The following is a 20,283-nucleotide window of genomic DNA, read 5'->3' as shown; positions in this document are numbered from 1 at the left end:
AAACCACGGCAATTTGCTCTCCCATTTCTGACCACACCCATGCAGAGGACTTCACTAATCCACTAAACTGAATTACGCTTACTTGATGCCATTCCAGGGTAGTGACTGGGAGATAACTGATCATCAGTTGCTGAGCAACTTTATAGTAAGACAGCACATAAAGAGTTAAACCAAGATGCTTACTGTAGCATTACTAAAGATAGCTGTTGCAGTAACTAGCTGCCTGTGTCATGACTCAACTGGTGCATCTCTTTCATCACTGGTGCCAGTTTATGCAACTGCTCTCCATTGCCTGGGTTTTGCCCCACCTACCCCCTTGGTTGTGGATGTAAAAAACCGCCAGTGGGACCATTAAGCAAACTGAAGAGGAAACCAGAATTAAATACAATATGCCCCCTCTGCAACATTTTTATTCTAGAATAGATCAGAAAACTCTTCCACTGAGCTGGCCCACAAGCAGCGGTACTCCCACAGCTGGGAGAGCAGGAATAAAAGGTAAGCCTGGAGCAGAGGATGCTATAAGCTGGCACTGATCTGAAAAGATTCAATCAAGCTACTATTTTACCACTACCAACAATACGAAACACACATATGACCGTTAAGAGAACTACAATATTTCTGGTGAAAATATTTCCTACTTATTTACAACCCATAAAACCTGTCCTTACCCATCCCATCTCCTTAGCTTCCCTTTTTAATTCAGGAGCATGTATTTTGTCTAGATACATCCTCTTTACCTCCTGGAACACAGGTTCAGAGATGTGGTTCTCACATACCTTAATTACTGGAACTCGTGGCTTGAACCTTGAGGACAGCTGCGTTAGCACTTCTCCAAGCAGTTGCTGGTGTTTCAGAACCTTCCTCATTTTCATGATTCTCACAATAGCAGCCTGCACAGCAAAGTTGGAAAGGTATGCTTAGGAACAAACTACTTGTCCTTCTGGATAAAGCCATTTTACTTCCCTCATGTCTGCTAGCACAGAAGCATCATCACAGCAAACTGGAGTACCAGATGGGGAGAAGCATGCCTGCAAATGCCAACTACTCACACAGACTTTAAGAACTCAAGATTCTACACAGCATAGTTGTCAGAAGTGGTTGACACATGAATTTTAAGAACCACTGTGATCACAGTCAGTCATAACAATAGTACCAATTGGTACCAAGAGCAACATTAAACTACTTATATAACAGAAAGCTGCCTTTGTATGTTTAACCTTACTGTGATGGTGTCTTAGGAGTAATTTGTATTTCCTTCCCCTGCTCCTCTGCTTCAAGTGGATTCCAAATGAACTGACACAAAACACTGTCAAGTTCATACTCCCTAGGTACTACTAGTTTTCACCCAGGACAGAAGTCTGGTGAGTGTGTGCCTCTGTGGAACATGGTATCAGAACAAACATGAAGAACAGTGTCCTATCATGCCTTTCCATAATTTCTATTACAGACTCTAATAGCCTTTAAGAGTATTGTAAATACATTCTTGGCTCCACCACAGTGCACTGCAATGGCATGTTGTCTTTTAACAAAAATTAAGCAAACCCCACAGTAAGCTTAATTAAAGGATTACAAAGCTATAATTCTAAGTTCATAGCATGGCAGAATTCTGCAATACAAGTCACCTGGATCAGTAGTTTCCTATCTTCCTCTATATTTTTGTGTGTAGTTTCCTGCTCCTGCTTCTGTTCAGTCTTCATTGGCACATTTATGTTTACCCTTAATTTTTTGCTGTTAAGAAAAACAAAAATTAACAGTTAGCCTGTTTAGAAACCAATCAAACAAACAAAAAAAAACCCAAATAAAACACAGCTCCAAAATAAAAGCCACACCACCACAATTACTTTACAACAAAAGGGGACTTCGGGACTTCTGAAAAAAAACGCAACCAACCAAAAAAACTAGAATGCCTTGCTGGTGGTTGCTCATGTATTTCATGACTTACTGAATCCAACCTAGTGATCTCTTAGGTAAAATCAGTGCTGCACAATTACACTATATTTGAAAAATTTCTATGTTTTAGAAAGAACCTTCCAGTCAGTGAATGGGACAAAGCCAGCCAGTGGAAATGGAATCACCTTTCTGACTTACAGATTGGATCCTGACCATAATGTGGAAAAATCCATTTTTCTGTAAAGCTGAATTCTGCCTTTCTTTCACATGGTCCCCAGTGCCCATGGTCGTGCTAGGGTGAGCCCACGAGCCACATGTGACCGCTCTCAAGACAAGGTGCTGTGCCAAAAGTGGGAAAAGAGCCTCAGCACCAGGGAGCGTGGGGCAGCGCTCAGCCCATTGGCTGCACTGGGGAATGCTGCGGTGGAGAGGGCATCTGTTATTTATTTAGCATATAGTCTTCTGCATCATAAATAGGGAACCACAGAGCAGCAATGCTGAGCTGTTTCCATCACTGCATTAACATACCTGACCATGAATTCTCAAACCTTTAATTATTGGTCAAGGAGGGAAGAAAGAATGAGGTACAAGGAAAGGTTTTAAAATGTTTCTTGCACTTGAGATCTTATCTTCAGGAAGTACTGAACTCCTCACGGAATTTATGTGTGTTTATGTCTGTGCTCTGCTAAGCATGATAAAAAGTCACCACAGTACTGTGAACAGCTTAAAATATATGAACACTTGTTGTGGTTCATCCCCAGTCAGCAACTAAACACCACACAGCCACTCACCCACTCCCCCCACCCCTTTGGGATGGGGGAGAGAATCAGAAAAGCAAAAAACCGTGTGGGTTAAGAACAGTTTAATAATTATAATAATAAAAAGGGAAAGGGAAAAAGGAAAAAAAAGCCAAAAAAGCAAACAATACCTCACCACCCGCCGACCAATGCTGCCCATCCCCAAGCCGTGATTGCTGCTTCCCTCCCCCGGCCAGCTCCTCCCAGTTAACATACTGGGCATGACATTACATGATACAGAATATCCCTTTGGCCAGTTTGAATCCGCTCTCTTAGCTGTGCCCCCTCCCCTCCTGGCTTCTTGTGCACCCGGCAGAGCATGGGAAGCTGGAAAAGTCCTTGACTAGTTAAGCACTACCCAGCAAAAACTAAAACATCGGTGTGTTATCAACATTATTTTCATACTAAGTCCAAAGCCAGCACTATGCCAGCTGCAGTGAAAAAAACTCTATCCCAGCTAAAACCATGACAACACTGAAAGCAACACTGGTTAAAGTAGGTAATAAACACTACTGAAAATCATGTTTATTACGTTTCCAAATCACTACATACTCTGAAGTTCTAAAATGAGCCTGCTGATCTTCTCATGTTATCTTTAGTGGATGAACATTTAAGACTTTGATCTTTGCTGGTCACTGCACATTACTGCAACCTTATAAGGCCTTGACGGACTTTATAACAAAGCCAAAGTCAAGATAGCTGAAATCTTACCCATCCTCCCCTACTAGCTAACCCTCTCCTTTAAAGCTAGTACATTCTGGATCTATATTTGAATTGGCACTTGAACCCTGGAGCTTTCATCCCAGGTATATAAGATTTTACCCAAATTTTGAAAACAGAGAAGGATGCTACCCATTATACATAAGTGATATAAGTTGTTAAAGTTTTTCCTTACTTTTTATAACCAAGAAACAGTTTTATTAAAGTATCTGGTTTTAACTCCACCTCATCAACATTTGCGTTTTCATCTTCCAAAACCTGGAAGAAATAAATAAAATAAGCAAATAAACAAATATTCATTAATAAATTTTGCTGAATGGTAAGCATGTTATAAAAAAGCAAGAGTACTTACAAGCAATTTTGATTTCAAGAGTATCTGTAGAACTTGTGCCAAGATATCCTACAAAATCACAGAAAATATTATCAGTGCAGACAGACAGCACTTTTCTCTAACTCAAAATACTTCAACAAGAATACACATATTTAGACTCAGAACTAGTAAGAGTGCAGAACACTGCAAAATGTGTGGGGAAAAAAAAGCAGTAAAAATGTAGTTTGCAGAAATAAAAAATAGTAAGGCCCTTTCTGGGTGTCAGGACACATTCCCCTTGCAGTCAGATAAATAACATAAAATTCTTTAGAAGAACTAATTCCAAACAACAGATCGTTCCAGTTGGTTTTAGGAGCTATTTTGCAAGCAGATTTGTAAGTGTATAAAAACATTTTTCCCGAACCATGCAAATACAGATACTATGGCAAGGTTAAACCTCAGAAAGCAAACACCCTCTGCTTTCTGATTAATGTATTTTTCTCTTCTTGCTTATATCAGGGATCTGTTCTGGTTATTGTCACTGGTTGGTCACCCAGATGGCTCCACTACTGTCAATGTTCTGTGCAGGCTTGCAAAGCTGCTATTTTACCACAGTGAAAATCTTCTGGGTTTCAAGCAGTTAGCTTTCAGCTGTACGAGGAGTTTTATTCTGGTCCAACCATAATCTGAGCCAAATATTTTTTATATATATGTATATAAATATACATATCTCTGCAAACAGCATCTATAATAAATGGCAACCACATAAGACTCCTGGGTTTGCTGTAAACCATCTTCAGCTGTAACTTTCTAGATGTGCATTTCTAGAAGTAAAGATCTCACTGACTAGCAATTGCCTAACTTTCCAGAAGTCCCACCAGACTTGACTCAAACCTACTAGTAAAGGACACAGATGCCAAATAAAACGTGGGCCATAAAAGTCTACTCAGAAAGATAAGAAGAGAACCTTTTCCACAAGACACTGAGCCAATGAAACTGCAGATTTTACTATATTTATGTATATAAGCCTCAAGATGTAAAGAACAGATGTGCAGATCAATAATTTAGAAAAAACGCTGTTTTTCTTAGAATGCTGTCTTTTAATATTAAAATGTACATAGTGAAACACTGAAAAACTTACTACCAGAGCTCAGCAGGAAGCTAGACAATTCACTCTAGTCGTGAACAGGAGTACATACACACTAAAAGTTCATCAGAAGACTAGGTAGTTTTGATTACAGGAAAGTAAACCAGGAAACTAAGTTGACCAAGAGCAGACCCCATCTGTCTCCTCCAGGACAGAAACCAACTCTGGCTTCAAGCATGTCTAATCCCAATTTCTTGCAATAGCAGACACAGCCCTGAAGACCAAAAGACTTGTGAACAAGAGAGTGGTAAAATGTGCAAAGTCACTACCATTTTTATTTGGGTACTGTCTGTCAGCTGCTGCACGGTATAGGCATCTTCTGTGTTGTACTGCAGTAAAATTGCCATCTGGAATGTGGATGCCTAACAGATCCAAAAAAAAAAGAAAATGAAGGGGAGAGGGGGGAAATCAGAAAATGAGAATGTTTGTTAACATACTTTCTGAATGTGAACAGCCTGAAATTCACCAGTTAAACACGTACTGGAATATTCGGACAACAGAGAACAGCCAACTAGTGCTAATCATTACGCAATACAGAAAAATCTAATGTTACTTATACAACCAGAACTCTACCTTCCAGCATTATTTAAACATAAACCCTAAGATTATGATCATTTAATTAGCTGCAGGCACTTCATCAAATCTTCTATTATGGTGTCAATGCCGTATCTTTCTACTTGCTAATATAATTTTAAATTATTTTCCTCTATCATTCCCTGACTCTTACCCATTTAATCTTCATTAAAACCTACACTTACTACTGACATCATATGTCATTATGTGACATGTGAGTCATGTTCATCTCACAACCCTCCCAATTCCAGCAGAATAATGAAACCAAATTTATGAAGTGGCAGCTATCAGTGGCTTATTCATGTCTATCACCACAGGGTTAACATAAGTTCATGACAAGTTCAAAGTCTGAGATTATCTTGTTTCTTCTCACTGTTGTGAACTCCGCTCCTCTACTTTTTGAGAGAAAGCAGACAGGGAAGTATAGGAAGCATGAGATCTTACACAAAGAGGTTGTGGTTGTCTCACACAACACAGTTCAACACCTGTTGTAAAGCATTCCATTTTCTAAGTCAACTTTCTTTAAGAACATAGACCTCAAGTATCAGTATGGAAAGTAAATCAAACGTATAATAAAGTTTCTATTAATCATAACACCAACCACCATCTGGGGAAGGCTAACATTTACGTCCACTTCAGTAATACAGAGATCTGTAGCCATCAGCTCTTGCATCTGTGCTTTGCTTTCTTTAAAGACAGTAGCATTATTCACAGGAATAAAGCTAATGAATGCATGTAAGCATCGTAAACAGTAGCTAAACATATGTGTGTGTATACACATGAATGTGCACACACATTCATCCTAATTAAGGAACCAAATGATTTGAAATACTTAACTGCGATACATCATTATATACTGGTAATGAATTCTATTATCTATATCTCTATCTATATATAATTATCTATTACAGTTAGCTTGTATGCGGGCACAGGTATTCACATGAACTCCACTACTTCAACATTGACACATTTCACCATTTGAAACACATATCTCTGCACAATGGTCCTTTAAAGTAAGGAAAAGCAATTATCTCCAAATGACAAAGCGGCTGAGTAGCTCATCCTAATAACGTAAGAGCAGTGGAGCAGAGTATGAACACGTCTTTCAAATGATCAGCTGCATCCAGTCTGAATGCAATCATCAGGGGTTACTACTGGTATGTCATTATCCTTACCTGTAATGTGTATCTATTTTTGAAACAGTTGGTAACCAGTTCCCCTTTGGACAGCTGATACAACCATGTTAATTTTCTTCCACTATGACGACTGGCATAAAATGCAGTAAATCTCTGATAGCTCCGTTCTAACTGTATAAAAACAAAGAATATTATTTACCTTCATCTACCATTACTAGAACACACTCTGGAACCAACAAAGGAGAATCAAATCTGATCACCCTTGACTGCCAGGTATCTGAATAAGACAAACAGAAATCCAAAGTATTCAAGACTGGATGAAAATTTCCTTTTGTTATGAGTTTCCCCTCTACAGTGTCATTAACAATACAAACCTAACAAGCATTTAAGTTCCATTCTTCCTTTGATGATACATTAAGTAAGGCTAGAAAAGGCGATTTCTTTTAACCACCTTCATCCTCTAGGTACTTCTTTCTCATGTTAAGTATTCATGTCTTGTTTATTCTGGATAAGCACTCAACAGAAAACCAACGCTTATAAAACCTAAAGATTTTACTGAACAGAGCCAAAGCAACAGCAAGAAAAAGTTTCTTAAACATACACAGAAAAACACATTATCAAATATTTGCTTCAGTTGCTGTTGAATGTTTTGAAGAAAGATTCATTAACCAGGGTCTTTCCACAGGAGAAGACAGTTGTATCTTTCACACATTTCCCTCCTAGTACCTCACTTATCTTGTTCCAAATATCCTCCAGCCAAATAGGCAAACACCAGAGACACTTCCAGTGCTCTCTGGCACATAAAAAGCAGGAGGAGACACAAGCCTTGTAAAACACATTTGTCACATGATCATTCCATGTTCAGATGAACCAAGTGCAAGCATCTCACCTCAGACGGCAGAGCAAATGTGCAGGACTGCTGGAACGGCCACGATCCAGAACTCAGCACCTGGATGCTGAAATCCACTGAAAGAGAAGTGAAGGGGCTGAGCTGCATTATCCCCCTTGGTCCCACTCCCTCTTCAAACACGCAATCCCAGTTCTAACACACACAAGAAATGGTTCTGCCTTTTGCTCAAACTAACAGGTGGAAAAATCGTTAAGCAGTATATTTTTTTTATTCAGACCATAAACCAAGGGAATTCATGTAAGATGTCACTGAAGTTAGAGCGCTTTAGATTTACTGTGACAGTCACTCAGTTTTCTCTTGTTTTACAGGTTTCTATCCCCACAAACAAACTTCTCTTTTAACATGCAAGTGTAAAAATTGTAAGCGTTCATTTTCAGGTGTAATTAAAACTTATCACTCCACAGTACACAGCTGCAAGAATAAACATTTCACATTTATACTTGTAAGGCATTTTGGGCAAGTCACCAAGTATAGAAAAACTAGAGTAAAATTTAAGCCTGACAATGAACAACTCTAAATTTAATCCAACAAATAATTATAAATTCCTTAAAGAATTTGTTTCAACATGCTTCAATGAAAAAAATGTTTCTGTATAAAAAAAGTGAAAGGGATGGCTAAAAACCTGAAACACAATATCCTTTTTCCTTAATACTTTTACACCAGTATGAACTTAAGCCATGTTGTGCTCAGAATCAAAACCGTTTAAAGAAAAACATCTTTCAAAAAGAAAAACCCCACACACAAAAAAAGTCACAAAAAAAAAAAAAAACCAAAAACCCCAACAAACAAAAAACCCCCCAAAAAGACCAGATTCAACTTAATTACATACCTAAACATGAGCTGCAAAATCAGGAGGAGGCTACCCATAACAGAAGATACAAAGTACTATTAGAAGACAAAGTACAGACCTAAAAGGCTAATTTAAAAATCCTAGCTATCTTGGTCAAAATAATACTAACTCTAACATCTGGGGATATGATGTCTAAATCAAATATTTCCCTCATATAGTTAGTTCTGTAGAAATAAGAGGAAACTGTACTACTCAGCAGTAACTTAGGTAAATGTGTTACTTACAATCTAACGGTTCTGAATTGGTCAGGTGCTTTTTAAATTGCTCATTCAAGTCCTTGCTTACACCAATATCTTGGAACATCCGCTGCAGCTTGGAGGTGTACTCAAAACCACAAGCTTGCTGTATTTTAAAAGCACAGATATGTCAGCAAGATACATTTTAGACATTAGAGAATGAGAAGAACAAAGTATTGGAGCCTATTTTCTTAAAAGAAAATGTATAAAGTTCAGTGTTTCCCTTACTCAAAGTACTGATCCCAACTAGACATGCCCTTGAACTGTCATCAAAAACTGAAGAAAACTGTTTAAAAATGAAGCAAAACACACAATAAAACAGACTACTAAAAGAGTATTAGATCATATTTTGCTTGACCCTGAATAAATCTGAATGGTTAATGAAATCAAGCAACTTTTCAGCAGTCATTCCTTGGATAATTACATCCATGTCATTCATTTGGATAAGAATAATTAAGCTTAACCCCCTTGGACAGACAGACAGATCCTAGGAGGTTAAAAAAAAAAAAAAAAAGAAGAAAAGAACTAGGTTGTATATTTTCCTATTGTACATAAAACAATGAACTGAGAGTACATATATCAATGCTTTCCAAGGCAGCCTGAAGACCTGCAATAGAGTAGATCGTGGGACAGTCACAGAATACTCACTTTTAGTTTAGAGATCATGCTTGCCTCAGCATCATCACTAGCACTGTTCTGATGTACAAGTCTTTTTGCCAGCATTTTAGCATAGAATTTTTGAAACACGTCTTTATCCTCAATGTACTTGAAGACAACCATCTGGAAAAACCAAGATAATTTGTAAGAAAAACCCTGTTTAAACATTTGTCTTGAAAAAGCTATAGCAGTAGCTACTTCATTTGCACTTAAATTTTTAAGGGCAGGGTTTTTTGGCTTTGGGGTTTTTTTTGGGGGTGGGGGGTGGTAGTGTTTGTTTTAAATGTGGATACTAGTTTGAACAGATTAACTATATATTCCAAATGGACAGCCTTATATATGAATAAATATGTAGTGTGTATATGTAATTATACAAAAATATATTGTAGAAGTTATAGATATTGTATGTGTATATAAAAATTAAGTGAAAGCATAAATTCAATTTAGCCACTTTAAATCTGCTGTAAAGGGTTTGGGGTTTTGCTGTTGTTGGATTTTTTTTGTTCTGGTTTTTTGTTTGTTTGGTTTGGTTTTGTTTTGTTTTTAATTAAAAGAATACAACCAACAAGCCACACGCAGATTAATTTTAATACTGAAAAGCTGAAATATTAAGTAATGAAACGAAACATACAAAATAAAAGGTTTTCTCTCATCTGACTCGTGGCAATTGAATATTACTATCTTTCAAAGCTTACATGGAAGACAACTGTATTTATAGAAATCTTACCACTTGATTGAGTGTATCTTCCAACTCTGCTTCTTCTGGATTCTTTGAGCTGCAATTAAAGCAGTACACTATTAATTAGTCCCAAAACTGCTCAATTAAAACAACATAAGGATTTATATGGAAATTTCATAAATAAAGGAACAGACCGAGTAGTTCTGGCATCAAAGACTCTTTAGAGATGAAACAGTGTAATGAAATGAACACTCCTCTTCACTACTCCATGATTTTTAAGCAACAGTTGAAGTCCTGAACCATGAATTGCTTGGGACTTCCTGTTAGCTTGGTATTTCTCAGGATTTATGGGCTCAAACAGGGATCTCTCTCTTCCTGCCTTTTTTCTGCCAATAAGTGCTATCTTCACGTCTTAGATAGTACAGTGAAAAGAAAACAGCTCAGAGAGCTGGGTGAGAGCTCAGGTGGCACCACATTGTTTTCCTCCATATCATGCTCCAAATCTACCCTACAGAAAGCCAGGACTTATAATAAAATATCCTCTGCTAAAGGAAGGAGGTGATGAGGAAGGGAACAGTGAGCAAGTTCTTCTGGTTTTGGGTTGTTTGGTGGCGTTTTTTTTCCTCCCCCCAATACTGCCAGAAGTTTCCAGTGACAAAACTGACACCAATCCAGTATGAACTGATACCAACTCAATGTATGAGCTGCTGAATCATTTGAAGCCAAATACCTTAATTAAATTATGAACTACGAGAGGTTAGAAAGCAGTTTTTGTCCTCCTCGATTTCTACCCAGATGGAAGAAGATAGAGAAAACAACAGGAGGAAAGCAAGAGTTTTGGAAAAGGGGAATGTGTGTCTCTTCTTTACAACATATAACACAACTCAAATTTTGGGGATAAAAAACCTCCTTCTGTTTTATTAAAAACATAGAACTTAGTTTCCTATAAGGAAAGAGACCTTAGATCTTTCATTATTTCCCCCCCCTTCTTTAAAAAAGAAAACTCCATATAATCTTTAGGAACTTCCCTATTGAAATTACTGTATTCAGAATTTGGTATAATTAATTTTTATTGAAATGTTAAGTTCTGTTTCTGAAGACACAATATAAAACTAAAACCTTTTAAAACAAAAGCCAACCTGAAATAATAATTTGTCTTTGAAGACGTACCTTTTCTTTAGTAAAGAGTCACAGTATCGTGCCAGTAGCTCTGGGGATTTACTGGATGATTGAGCCATTTTTGTCACTGCATTATTATTTATAAATCGACCACAAGCCTATAAATCACAAAAGACAGTGAAATTTTGGGAGACGAAACACTGAATAGAAGAAAATATTCACCATACGCCACTACATATACTTACTTTATCTAGTGCAGCCACAAAGCCAGCATCATTGTTGAATGCAGACATGACTAAAGCATTGTATTTCTTATGGACATCCAACACTGTCTGTACATACATTTTTGGATCCTGCAATAAAGAGAGATTTTTTTTGCAACCCATTGAGTTTCTGCTTTCTGCTTCCTCTGAAATGGAGCTACTCACTGACCTAAGCAAATTTTTATGGGAAAGTCTACAAAGTGTTAGAAATATTTTAAAGGTAGAATAGTATCCAGACTAGTTTAGGTCTGCACAGGACTGACTTACATTAGCCCAAGCTTTCATTTACAGCAACCAGAGTGCAGAGCGTACTATATTATATACTACAAAAGTTGACAAAACCACTTACTCAACCACTGTAAGCATTTCCAAGAGGGACATTTTCAAAGGCACAAGCTTAATTCAAATCAGACTTGAGAGAGTTGGACAATCATAAAATAGCAGTTGCTATAGAAGAAACACTTGAGAATATCTCCATAGCAAGTATGTAACAGGTGTATCCCCAATAGGTACAACTTAGTACATAAACCTCATTGTTGACAGTTCTTAAAAATTACACGCTCAACACCCAGTGGCAATCAAATGCCCATAACCATCAAGTTTACGGCACTCACAGACTGAGTCCTACCCGCGATTACTGATCTCTGCATCTCAATAAAGATGGAGTGGAGTTAAAGTAGGAACAGTGATGGGCAACTAAAACACCAGGCAGACAGGGCAGTTACTATACAACAGACTAAAAAGGCCAGAAGTCTTCAACATGGAGATCAGAAGTTTGAAAGGGCATATGACCAAGGTTTACAAAATCAGGAGGATGACTAAAAAGATGAACCATCACTAAAAGCCACATTTTGTAACTACGGTGCACTTGATGAAAGTGATAGGAAACAAGTTTAAGATGGATAAAGAGTATCTTTACATATAAGGTAGTAGGCTTCTGGAACTTGCTGCCACATGAGGTTGTGGGACGCAGATAATATCAGCAGGTTCAAGAACAAATTAGACAAACTCATGGACAACATGTCCATAAATACAAACTGAAAGGACTGGCCATGGAAGTACTCCTGTGACATTCCTATCGTAAGAGTTCTGGATGTTGGCAAAAAATGCAAAACATGGGCAGGGTTGTATCAGGATCCTGAAAAACATCTCCTGTTGCTACTAAAGACAGACATAAACTACATGGACCACTGACTTAATGCTGTACTTGAGATAAAGAGCTGAGATTACTGAGAACCTCCCAGAAAAGAAATTCCAGTGGACTTGAAGGACATTCAGAAAAGCATCTACTGACTACAAGCGTTCAAAAAAAAAAAAAAAAAACCCATAACCAAAGGCACAAAAAGCAGTAATCTGCTGACTGAAGAGCAGTCTCATTAATATAGTTCATGAGGTCTAGAGTACAATTCATTCTGCAGTAAAAATATAAAATAGGTCAGATGTGTCATGCTGGTACAACTACTTCCCTCCACTGACTACAGAGAAACTGAGAAGCATTTGCTCAGATGATTATCTGTTTAGACACAGTACACAAGTGAAGTTAGGCAGAATTGATCCTACTTAAGTGTGACAGAGAGCTAACAAGGCAATGATGAATAGCAATACAGTGGCGTGAAGGATATTGGAGGAAGAGGCAAGATGGTTCTCAGGGGAGACAGACAGAGATAGTGTTATGAAAACGAAGAACAAACCTGTGGGAAAAAAAAAGAAACAAGGGAGAAAGACAAAGAAACAAGAGTGTTGTGATCAGGAAGAGTTCTGTAAATGGTTGGAATCAAAAGAACTAATACGTACAAATTTCAGGCTTCCCCTCTCTCAAAGATGGACTAATTCCTGGAGAAAGAGCTTTCATTTTTTCTGGGAAATTCTTCAAGGCCTAAGTACAAAGAAACTCAAGAGCAATGACCACTAGGTGGATGTGTCAACCATAGAGCACATCTGATTTCACAATTTAAGGTGACATCTACAAATGAAGCTGAAGATTCCTGAACTTCATGATTCATAAAAGATCAACACTGCTAAAAAGCTATGCACTTGAAAGTATAGAAGTAAACAACAGACACTACACACATGTAAGACATTTTAATCTGTGCTAAAAAAAAGTTTTTACTGTTGTCCATGTAGTTATTACAGATTACTGCTTTAATGGTTACCAGAGTATGAAGCTATTTCAAGAATATCAGAGGTAACAGGTTAAAATTAACTCTGTCAAAAATCAAAGTTAAACCCCATTTTAAATAAAATGGCATCCTGACAGAGAGCAAAAACTCAGAAGGAAAACCCACAACGAAACAAACCCTCAAAGTTCAAAGAGCAATAACACAGTGATGCAACTGTTGTCTTAAGCCTACTGTCAACATTTGTGAATTGCCTACTCCTCACAAATCAAACTAGTGAGACGGAAGACATATGAAACTGGAAATCATATCAAGAAGCATTCACCTGCCTCTACTGTAAAAATGGCAGCCACCACACACAGACTTATTTTGAAGGGATACTTGCATTTAGAGCAGCTTCTCCACATTTCTCAATTGCAGCTAGACCCTGATTATGAATATGGGTTTCCAAAAGTTTTTTCAGCTCTCCAAGGCCATCCTGGATTCGAGACACAAGATTATACATGCGTCCCAAGTCTGGAAAAAAAAAAATAAAAAGGGAAAGCCAACATCTCCCATTTGTACTAGCTATGACTAATTTCTCATTTACAAGTTGCTGATAGGAGTTAAACATCTGTCATCAACAAAAACATAGGTGCAATTGCTCTTGTAAAAAGCCAGAAAAAACTACACCAAAAAATTATACAGTATAGCAAATCTTTGCTCTGACCTGGAAAGCTAAGATTAGTTAAAGAGAAAACCACCTGTTAAATACTAAGATCTGTTTTACCTTCACAATGCTACATTAAATCAAGAAGAAAAACCCCTACCTAAATTATGGAAATATATTTACTTTCAATTTCTAGTTTTCAAAAATTTAAAGGAGGTATAATGATTTAAAAATGGAGTTAAAACCCTCTTAGTCAGATGACATTTTTAAGTGTTACCATAAATTAGGACTGCTAGCTGTGCTAAGATTACAATGATCTCCTCCTTACCACTTGTCCTTTAAATCTTACTCTGAACAGGACAGTTCTCAGAGATCTAACATTACCTGTAGCCTTTTGATATTAACACTTCTACTTGGGGCAGCATCAGTGGTAGCAGCTGGAAATTTAAGGCAAAATCTTATGTGTTGATATGACCTTAGAGGATAAATTGAAACATTATAAACCAAATTTCATCCAATAAAGCACTGTCAATAAAGTTACCTCTTAAACAATAGCAGAAATAATTGTATCTCAAGGAAGCAAAAGGTCCCAAAAAACATTACCACAAACAAACTAAAGAAGTAAAATTAATTGGATGTCATTTCATGTATGTTAAAGCATTTTATTAAGATCTCACCAGTTTTCAGCCAAGACTTTCCAAAAATCAATTAGTAATTTTGAAAGGTCTAATATTGAAGAGAGTTTTGGGTTTGCTATTTTTATTGTTATTTCATTTTCAACAGGGCAGATGCTTTGTACTCCCTGAGTGCAGAAGTTGGGTTTTTCGTGGTGTGTGGTTTTTTTTATTTTTTTTTTTTTTAAAAAAGCAAACTTTAATATGGCTATAAACCAGGTACACAAACTCACTAGTTAGTTCTCATAATCTTGTCCTCACTGAACAGGCACTCAAGAGAAACAGTAAACAACCAAATTAGTTACTGTAAACTAAGGAGAATATGTCACCTGGCTGAATCCATCTTAAGGTTGTCAGCTGCATCTAGCATTTCTAAAGTGTAAGGACTTCTCTGAAGGGTTTATGAACAATTTATTACCACCTGAGGATTACCAGATTAAATAAAACAGATCAAGCAACTGTAGCACTACCTAACTCTGAAATACAACACACACAACTTGATGTCTTTAATGCTGAAGCAATGACACCTCTATTCAGACCTGTTTCCATATAATGCTTTCCATTCCATAGAACTTTGGCAAGCTTAAACTTTTGGATTTGAAAAGCAAACATTTTTTCTCTCTGAAAACCACATTTGCAACCTTACATTAAACTTCTATAACAATGTAAGAATGCCAGGGTTTTCAACCTACAAAATTTTAGAAAAAAAAAAAAAAGAGTAGGAAAATAATGCCGTGTATATATATAATAAGCTGCTGCTAGGTCCACAAATAAGGGTTCACAGGTTGGTCTACCAGGATGTCTGTATTTGGTGAAATATGGAAGAGGTGCTACAAAGCCTCAAGGAAGATTTGCATGGTAACTCCACCTAAATCATTACAGCCTGCTCCCAGTAAACATAGTTATTTCCTATAGGTATCACACCGACGTGACTAGGTAACACATGACAAATGTGCCCCACAACCTTTATAACTAGTTGCACAATGAGATTAAAAAATTACAGAACACCAACAGGAGTGGCCTGTAATACAATATGCTTAAGATACTTCACATGGGAGGACCTCAAAACCAGTGTGCTTTCAAGAGCAAAGCAATAAAGATCTTAAGAGCAAGGTTTTCTTATAAGTTTAGGATAGTCTACAGTAGGCTATTTTAGTATATTACAAATTTGACAGTTAACTGATTATAGTAATTGAAGAATGATTTCTCAAAAAATCTTTCAAAAGAAATGTTCCTAATCTTGAGACTTCATGAAACTTAAAAAGGGCCAGGGAACTACTGTAATTTGCAAAAGTGAAGCCCAATTATAGAAAAGAAAAACCAGACATTTTTAAATGCCTAATTAATCTTAGAAATAACCCAAATGAAAGTAAAACCAAAAAACATATAACAAGACGGTGCCCATAACACAAGGTGGTACTTTTCCTTTTTTTACCCCAACAAACTTACAGAATTGCATCACTGTGGTAAGTGATTGTACTAAAGGCTCACATAACCCATGAGCTTGATAAAGTAAGGGGAAAAAGAAAAGCCTGGGAAAGCCTCCTGAGTCCAGAAAAATGTTCTTGTTTGTGCTATTACTATTTCTATTGTCAGAGGACACTTATAAAGTCATCTTACTAGTCAACACCCAATTGCATCAAAATCTTTTCTCATTACAGAGTAAATAAATTTATTTACAAACATAACATCTGACTCTTAAAACACAAGTACAGGATAAAAATCTTCTACATTTGAAACAGGTAACTTCTGACCTACTAATTGTGCTGAACTGCTCTTTTCAACATTGAAGCATCTCTTAGTTATTAACATGATGATTATTATAATTATTCATAGTTGCTCTTTTGAGGTTGATATATAGACAGAGTCATAGTTGTAAGTCACAGCTCTCAAATGAACAGTATCATCAATAGTAATTTAATCATAGTATCTCTTCAAATTCTGTCACTTTCTTAAAAGCAGGATTTCAGCTATAGAGCTTTACCTTGCCTTGCTATGTAGATCTAATTAATTCCCCAACAGGAAAATCAGAAACACCATTCATCCTTGTCATCTCTATGATGCAGAGCAATTATTTGGCCCTAGTTTTGATTGTTATTTTATGCTAAGTGTTAACTCCTGAATAAACTCACAAAACCCAATTCAGTTGACAATTCCTTGAAGATACTTGAACTCTCTGATCATCTTTACTTATTTTAAAGGAACCGCTGAAGAAGTCTTTATTCTATGTGTTCTCTATGAAGGTATAAAATTGATCCATTAGTGGCACTTAATTTTAGCTGTGAAAAACGAGTCTTATCTCATAAATTAGTAATTTCCACCCTTTCCTTGTGCTCTATATGCAGTTTAATATATTCTATATGCTCTATTTTAGAAGCTCCTTGTTTGCTTCTATTTCTTTTTTAACCTTTCCTACACATACTTCTAGACAGCTTGGATTTTAAAATTCTCACTGCTGACTCATGAAAGATCCATGGATTAAATTAAAACAGCTAATATGACTACTGGTCTGGTTTTGTCTCACATCTCTCTCATGCAAGCCTCAGCTCCTGCTGGAAGAATAGCTCAAGTGCTCTTGAAGCTCTTCCAGTCACGTTAAGAGAAATCAAAATTAGTGGTGTTTTGCCTTAATATCAGGGATCAGAATTGGCTTCTTGAGGCAACATCCTCAGCCGCCCCAATGTAATAAAAAGCTGCTTGTCAATCAGTTTAGTGTATATCTTCTCTCTAATTCCTCAACAAACTACATTTAGTATCACCAGAATTTACATTATTCACAAACCATTAGGGAGGAGCTTTAAGCCTAAAACCAATGTTTGAATCTCCTTACCTTCATTTTTGTCAGCATCCAACAAATTCTGAAACTCTGTATGAAATATCTCCAGGTGTTTTTCAATAAGTACTTGCTCACATTTTCGTGCTAACTCATCTTGTGTACTCTCATGGAGATATACCTGAACTCTACGTTGTTCCTCAAGAAGGCGAGCTTCAGCCTACAGAACAGAGATATAAATGTGAATCCTGTATGGAAGGCAGAACAGAAATCCAACAATAGAAAACAGATGACTATTTAGAAAATTCATCTAGAAAACAACAACAACAACAAAGTCAAACCTCTCACTAATGTAGTGTTATGGTCCACCTACCTAAGCAGTTATTTTTCTGGGAATTATAATATACATATGGATTCAATGTTTATGTTGATGATAATATTATATACTGTTTAAGTGGGTGAGGAGAATCACAGCAAGATTGTTTTGTCTGTTGTTTCTGAATCAGAAATTTACAGATGGAAATCTGCTGAGAAAAAGAGAAAGCTGCTGACATGAGATGCTAGCAGTTTTAGCATCAGCAAGCTCTCCAGCTACAGAGGTAGTCTTGTTTAAGACAAACATCAATATATTTCATGCCTCCACAAAACTAAAAGGCAGAAAACTACAATTTAACAGTATGCCCATGACCAATTTATTTGAATGTTCTTATCTACATTCTTACACAGAAAACCTTCCCAATAATCTACAATCATTTAAATTATACTAGCATTTCGTTTGGCATATGAAATCCTACATATGTAGGACAAAACAAAATTCTAGATGTCGCTCAAGGAACAGTACTTTGGCCAAAGTGTGAAACTGAAGTTATTTACATAACAATTACCTCTAGTTTGTTTGCAGGAGTGTTAAAGATTCACTTTACAAGCCATCTTAATTGCAGCACATTACTAAGGATTAAGTGTATCCCCTTATCAGTCCAAATTATTTAAATTATTAATGTAACCAAGAGAAGGAAATTAAATTAATGCATTTTCCTAGTATTTAGAACATCGACTAAGCATGAAAGATCATATTATAGACAACAAATATTTCACTGCAAGAACACTGCATCATACACAGATGGCTTTAAATAATCTCTGCCATCGTGAGCTTCACTACTTTCTGTAATAGTTTTGCACTTAGCTCTTCTGAAATAGTCCAGGATTACTGTCTCCTAGGGCTAAAGCAGTACAGGTCAAACTATGGGAAACAAAATCAGTTTGGGAAGGAATATAAGCTCATGCTTCAGAGTACTTGCCAATTTCTTACCAGTAAGGAATAACAATTGACTTCCTTAATGACAGCATACAGCAGCAAGTCTTTCTGATGAACACTGGAAACTGGAATCAGACTAGTAGGACTACTTATCTTCGGTTTAACCAATTCTGTATTTCTGTAGTTCAGGAATTCTGCCACTTCTAATGCTGCTGCTTAAAATAACCTCAGACCTTCACTTTTAATGTTAACAGTCAACTCTCACTTTAACTATTTTCATAAAGAAAATAAACATTCACTCTGACTTCAAATTTGCTTATACTCTCTCTCTTTTTATGTTCTTATAATTCCATTTTCCTTTTAGAGTCATATTTCACAAACAAGGGAAAAATAATTAGTTCACACAACAGTATCTTTGGCTGTTTTAACAGATCAAAAATTCAGTTTGAGATTTTATTTCAAGGGACAGTCTTAAGAAATACTGACCTTTTTCCCTACAGCACATCAGGCCATGCCAGCTTTACTCATGAGTTCTGGCCTGAGAAGAAAAATTCACAATCCTTCTAAACTCATTAAGTTTGCCTATACAACTACATACACATATCCTAATTCTAAGATTTCATTGAGTACTCTATAAGAAGCAAGCAGAATTCTACTATATCACAGTAACACTGATGTTATGCTGGTGTGCACTAAGGTACTCCAAAACATTTCTATTTTGTTTTATTTTGCGTGCTATTTATCCCCACTTGGAACTCAATGCACAGTGCTTCAGTGAGAAAGTCAAGTATGCGTACTAATAGCAGATTACTTCATTCGTAGTTCACACTTCCAACAGATGACTTTTAAGACCTCCTTATCACTAGCACACTGTGTGACTGCTGGACAGCTTGCAGCTTTTCACATCAGTCTCATTTAAGGTGTTTTGTAACATAAAATAACCCTAATTCCAGCACTATCTGAGTACTGATTATGGGGAGTGCTACTCTGTTCCAGGCATTTAAGTGGCATGCAAGATTACAATAGCCAAACCAAAAAAAAGCAATTAAGAAGCTTACAAAACTGCCTTGTTATGTTTAAGTAAAAAAGGTCAAGAATTCCTTACACATAATGAAGCAAGAGAAAACTGAAGGACAAACCTATCTGAATTTCAAATTAATAGTTCTGAAAACTTACATGACCTCTCTTGATCTCTCCAGCAGAGTATGCAGACTAGAGAGATCAGACATTTTATTCCAGTGAACCAGCTTTTAGCTTCAATTCGTAAGTTTTCCCTTTCCATCAGGTCACGTCTCTTAGTTTGTATCATTTTGCAAGCTCTGATCATATTTACTGAGAGTCCAATACACATCTTTTTCAGCTGCATCCGTTAAATCCCGGGAAATGAGTAATGAAAACAGTTTCTAGTTCAGTTTGGTTTCAGTGTATGAACATTATCTGTAAGGACATGCCAAGACAGCCCAAATAGTTTGTATACATCACTAGTACATGCATTTGAGCAGAGATTTTAGGCTACTTTCTTCTGCCC

The 20,283-nt window shown here is 36.7% G+C and overlaps 1 protein-coding gene across 2 annotated transcripts in view; it reads right to left on the bottom strand.

Moving 5' to 3' along the window:
* Positions 1-20,283, bottom strand: part of CUL1 (cullin 1) — a 54,232-nt gene that overhangs the window by 667 nt on the left and 33,282 nt on the right. For both annotated transcript variants that reach the window (XM_075083761.1, XM_075083762.1), the window contains 14 exons: positions 17,558-17,720; positions 13,790-13,920; positions 11,270-11,377; positions 11,076-11,182; positions 9,954-10,002; positions 9,218-9,349; positions 8,558-8,675; positions 7,463-7,539; positions 6,613-6,744; positions 5,134-5,226; positions 3,760-3,807; positions 3,583-3,665; positions 1,623-1,728; positions 777-890 (listed from right to left, as the gene is read on the bottom strand). In XM_075083761.1, the coding sequence (XP_074939862.1) occupies positions 777-890; positions 1,623-1,728; positions 3,583-3,665; positions 3,760-3,807; positions 5,134-5,226; positions 6,613-6,744; positions 7,463-7,539; positions 8,558-8,675; positions 9,218-9,349; positions 9,954-10,002; positions 11,076-11,182; positions 11,270-11,377; positions 13,790-13,920; positions 17,558-17,720 (1,461 nt within the window). The remainder of the gene's footprint in view (positions 1-776; positions 891-1,622; positions 1,729-3,582; positions 3,666-3,759; positions 3,808-5,133; positions 5,227-6,612; positions 6,745-7,462; positions 7,540-8,557; positions 8,676-9,217; positions 9,350-9,953; positions 10,003-11,075; positions 11,183-11,269; positions 11,378-13,789; positions 13,921-17,557; positions 17,721-20,283) is intronic.

This window comes from Phalacrocorax aristotelis, chromosome 2 (genome assembly GCF_949628215.1).
Source record: "Phalacrocorax aristotelis chromosome 2, bGulAri2.1, whole genome shotgun sequence".
In the NCBI taxonomy this organism is placed as follows: Eukaryota; Metazoa; Chordata; class Aves; order Suliformes; family Phalacrocoracidae; genus Phalacrocorax; species Phalacrocorax aristotelis.
Note: the sequence above shows the minus strand (reverse complement) of the source record. Positions and strands in the feature narration are given on the sequence as shown.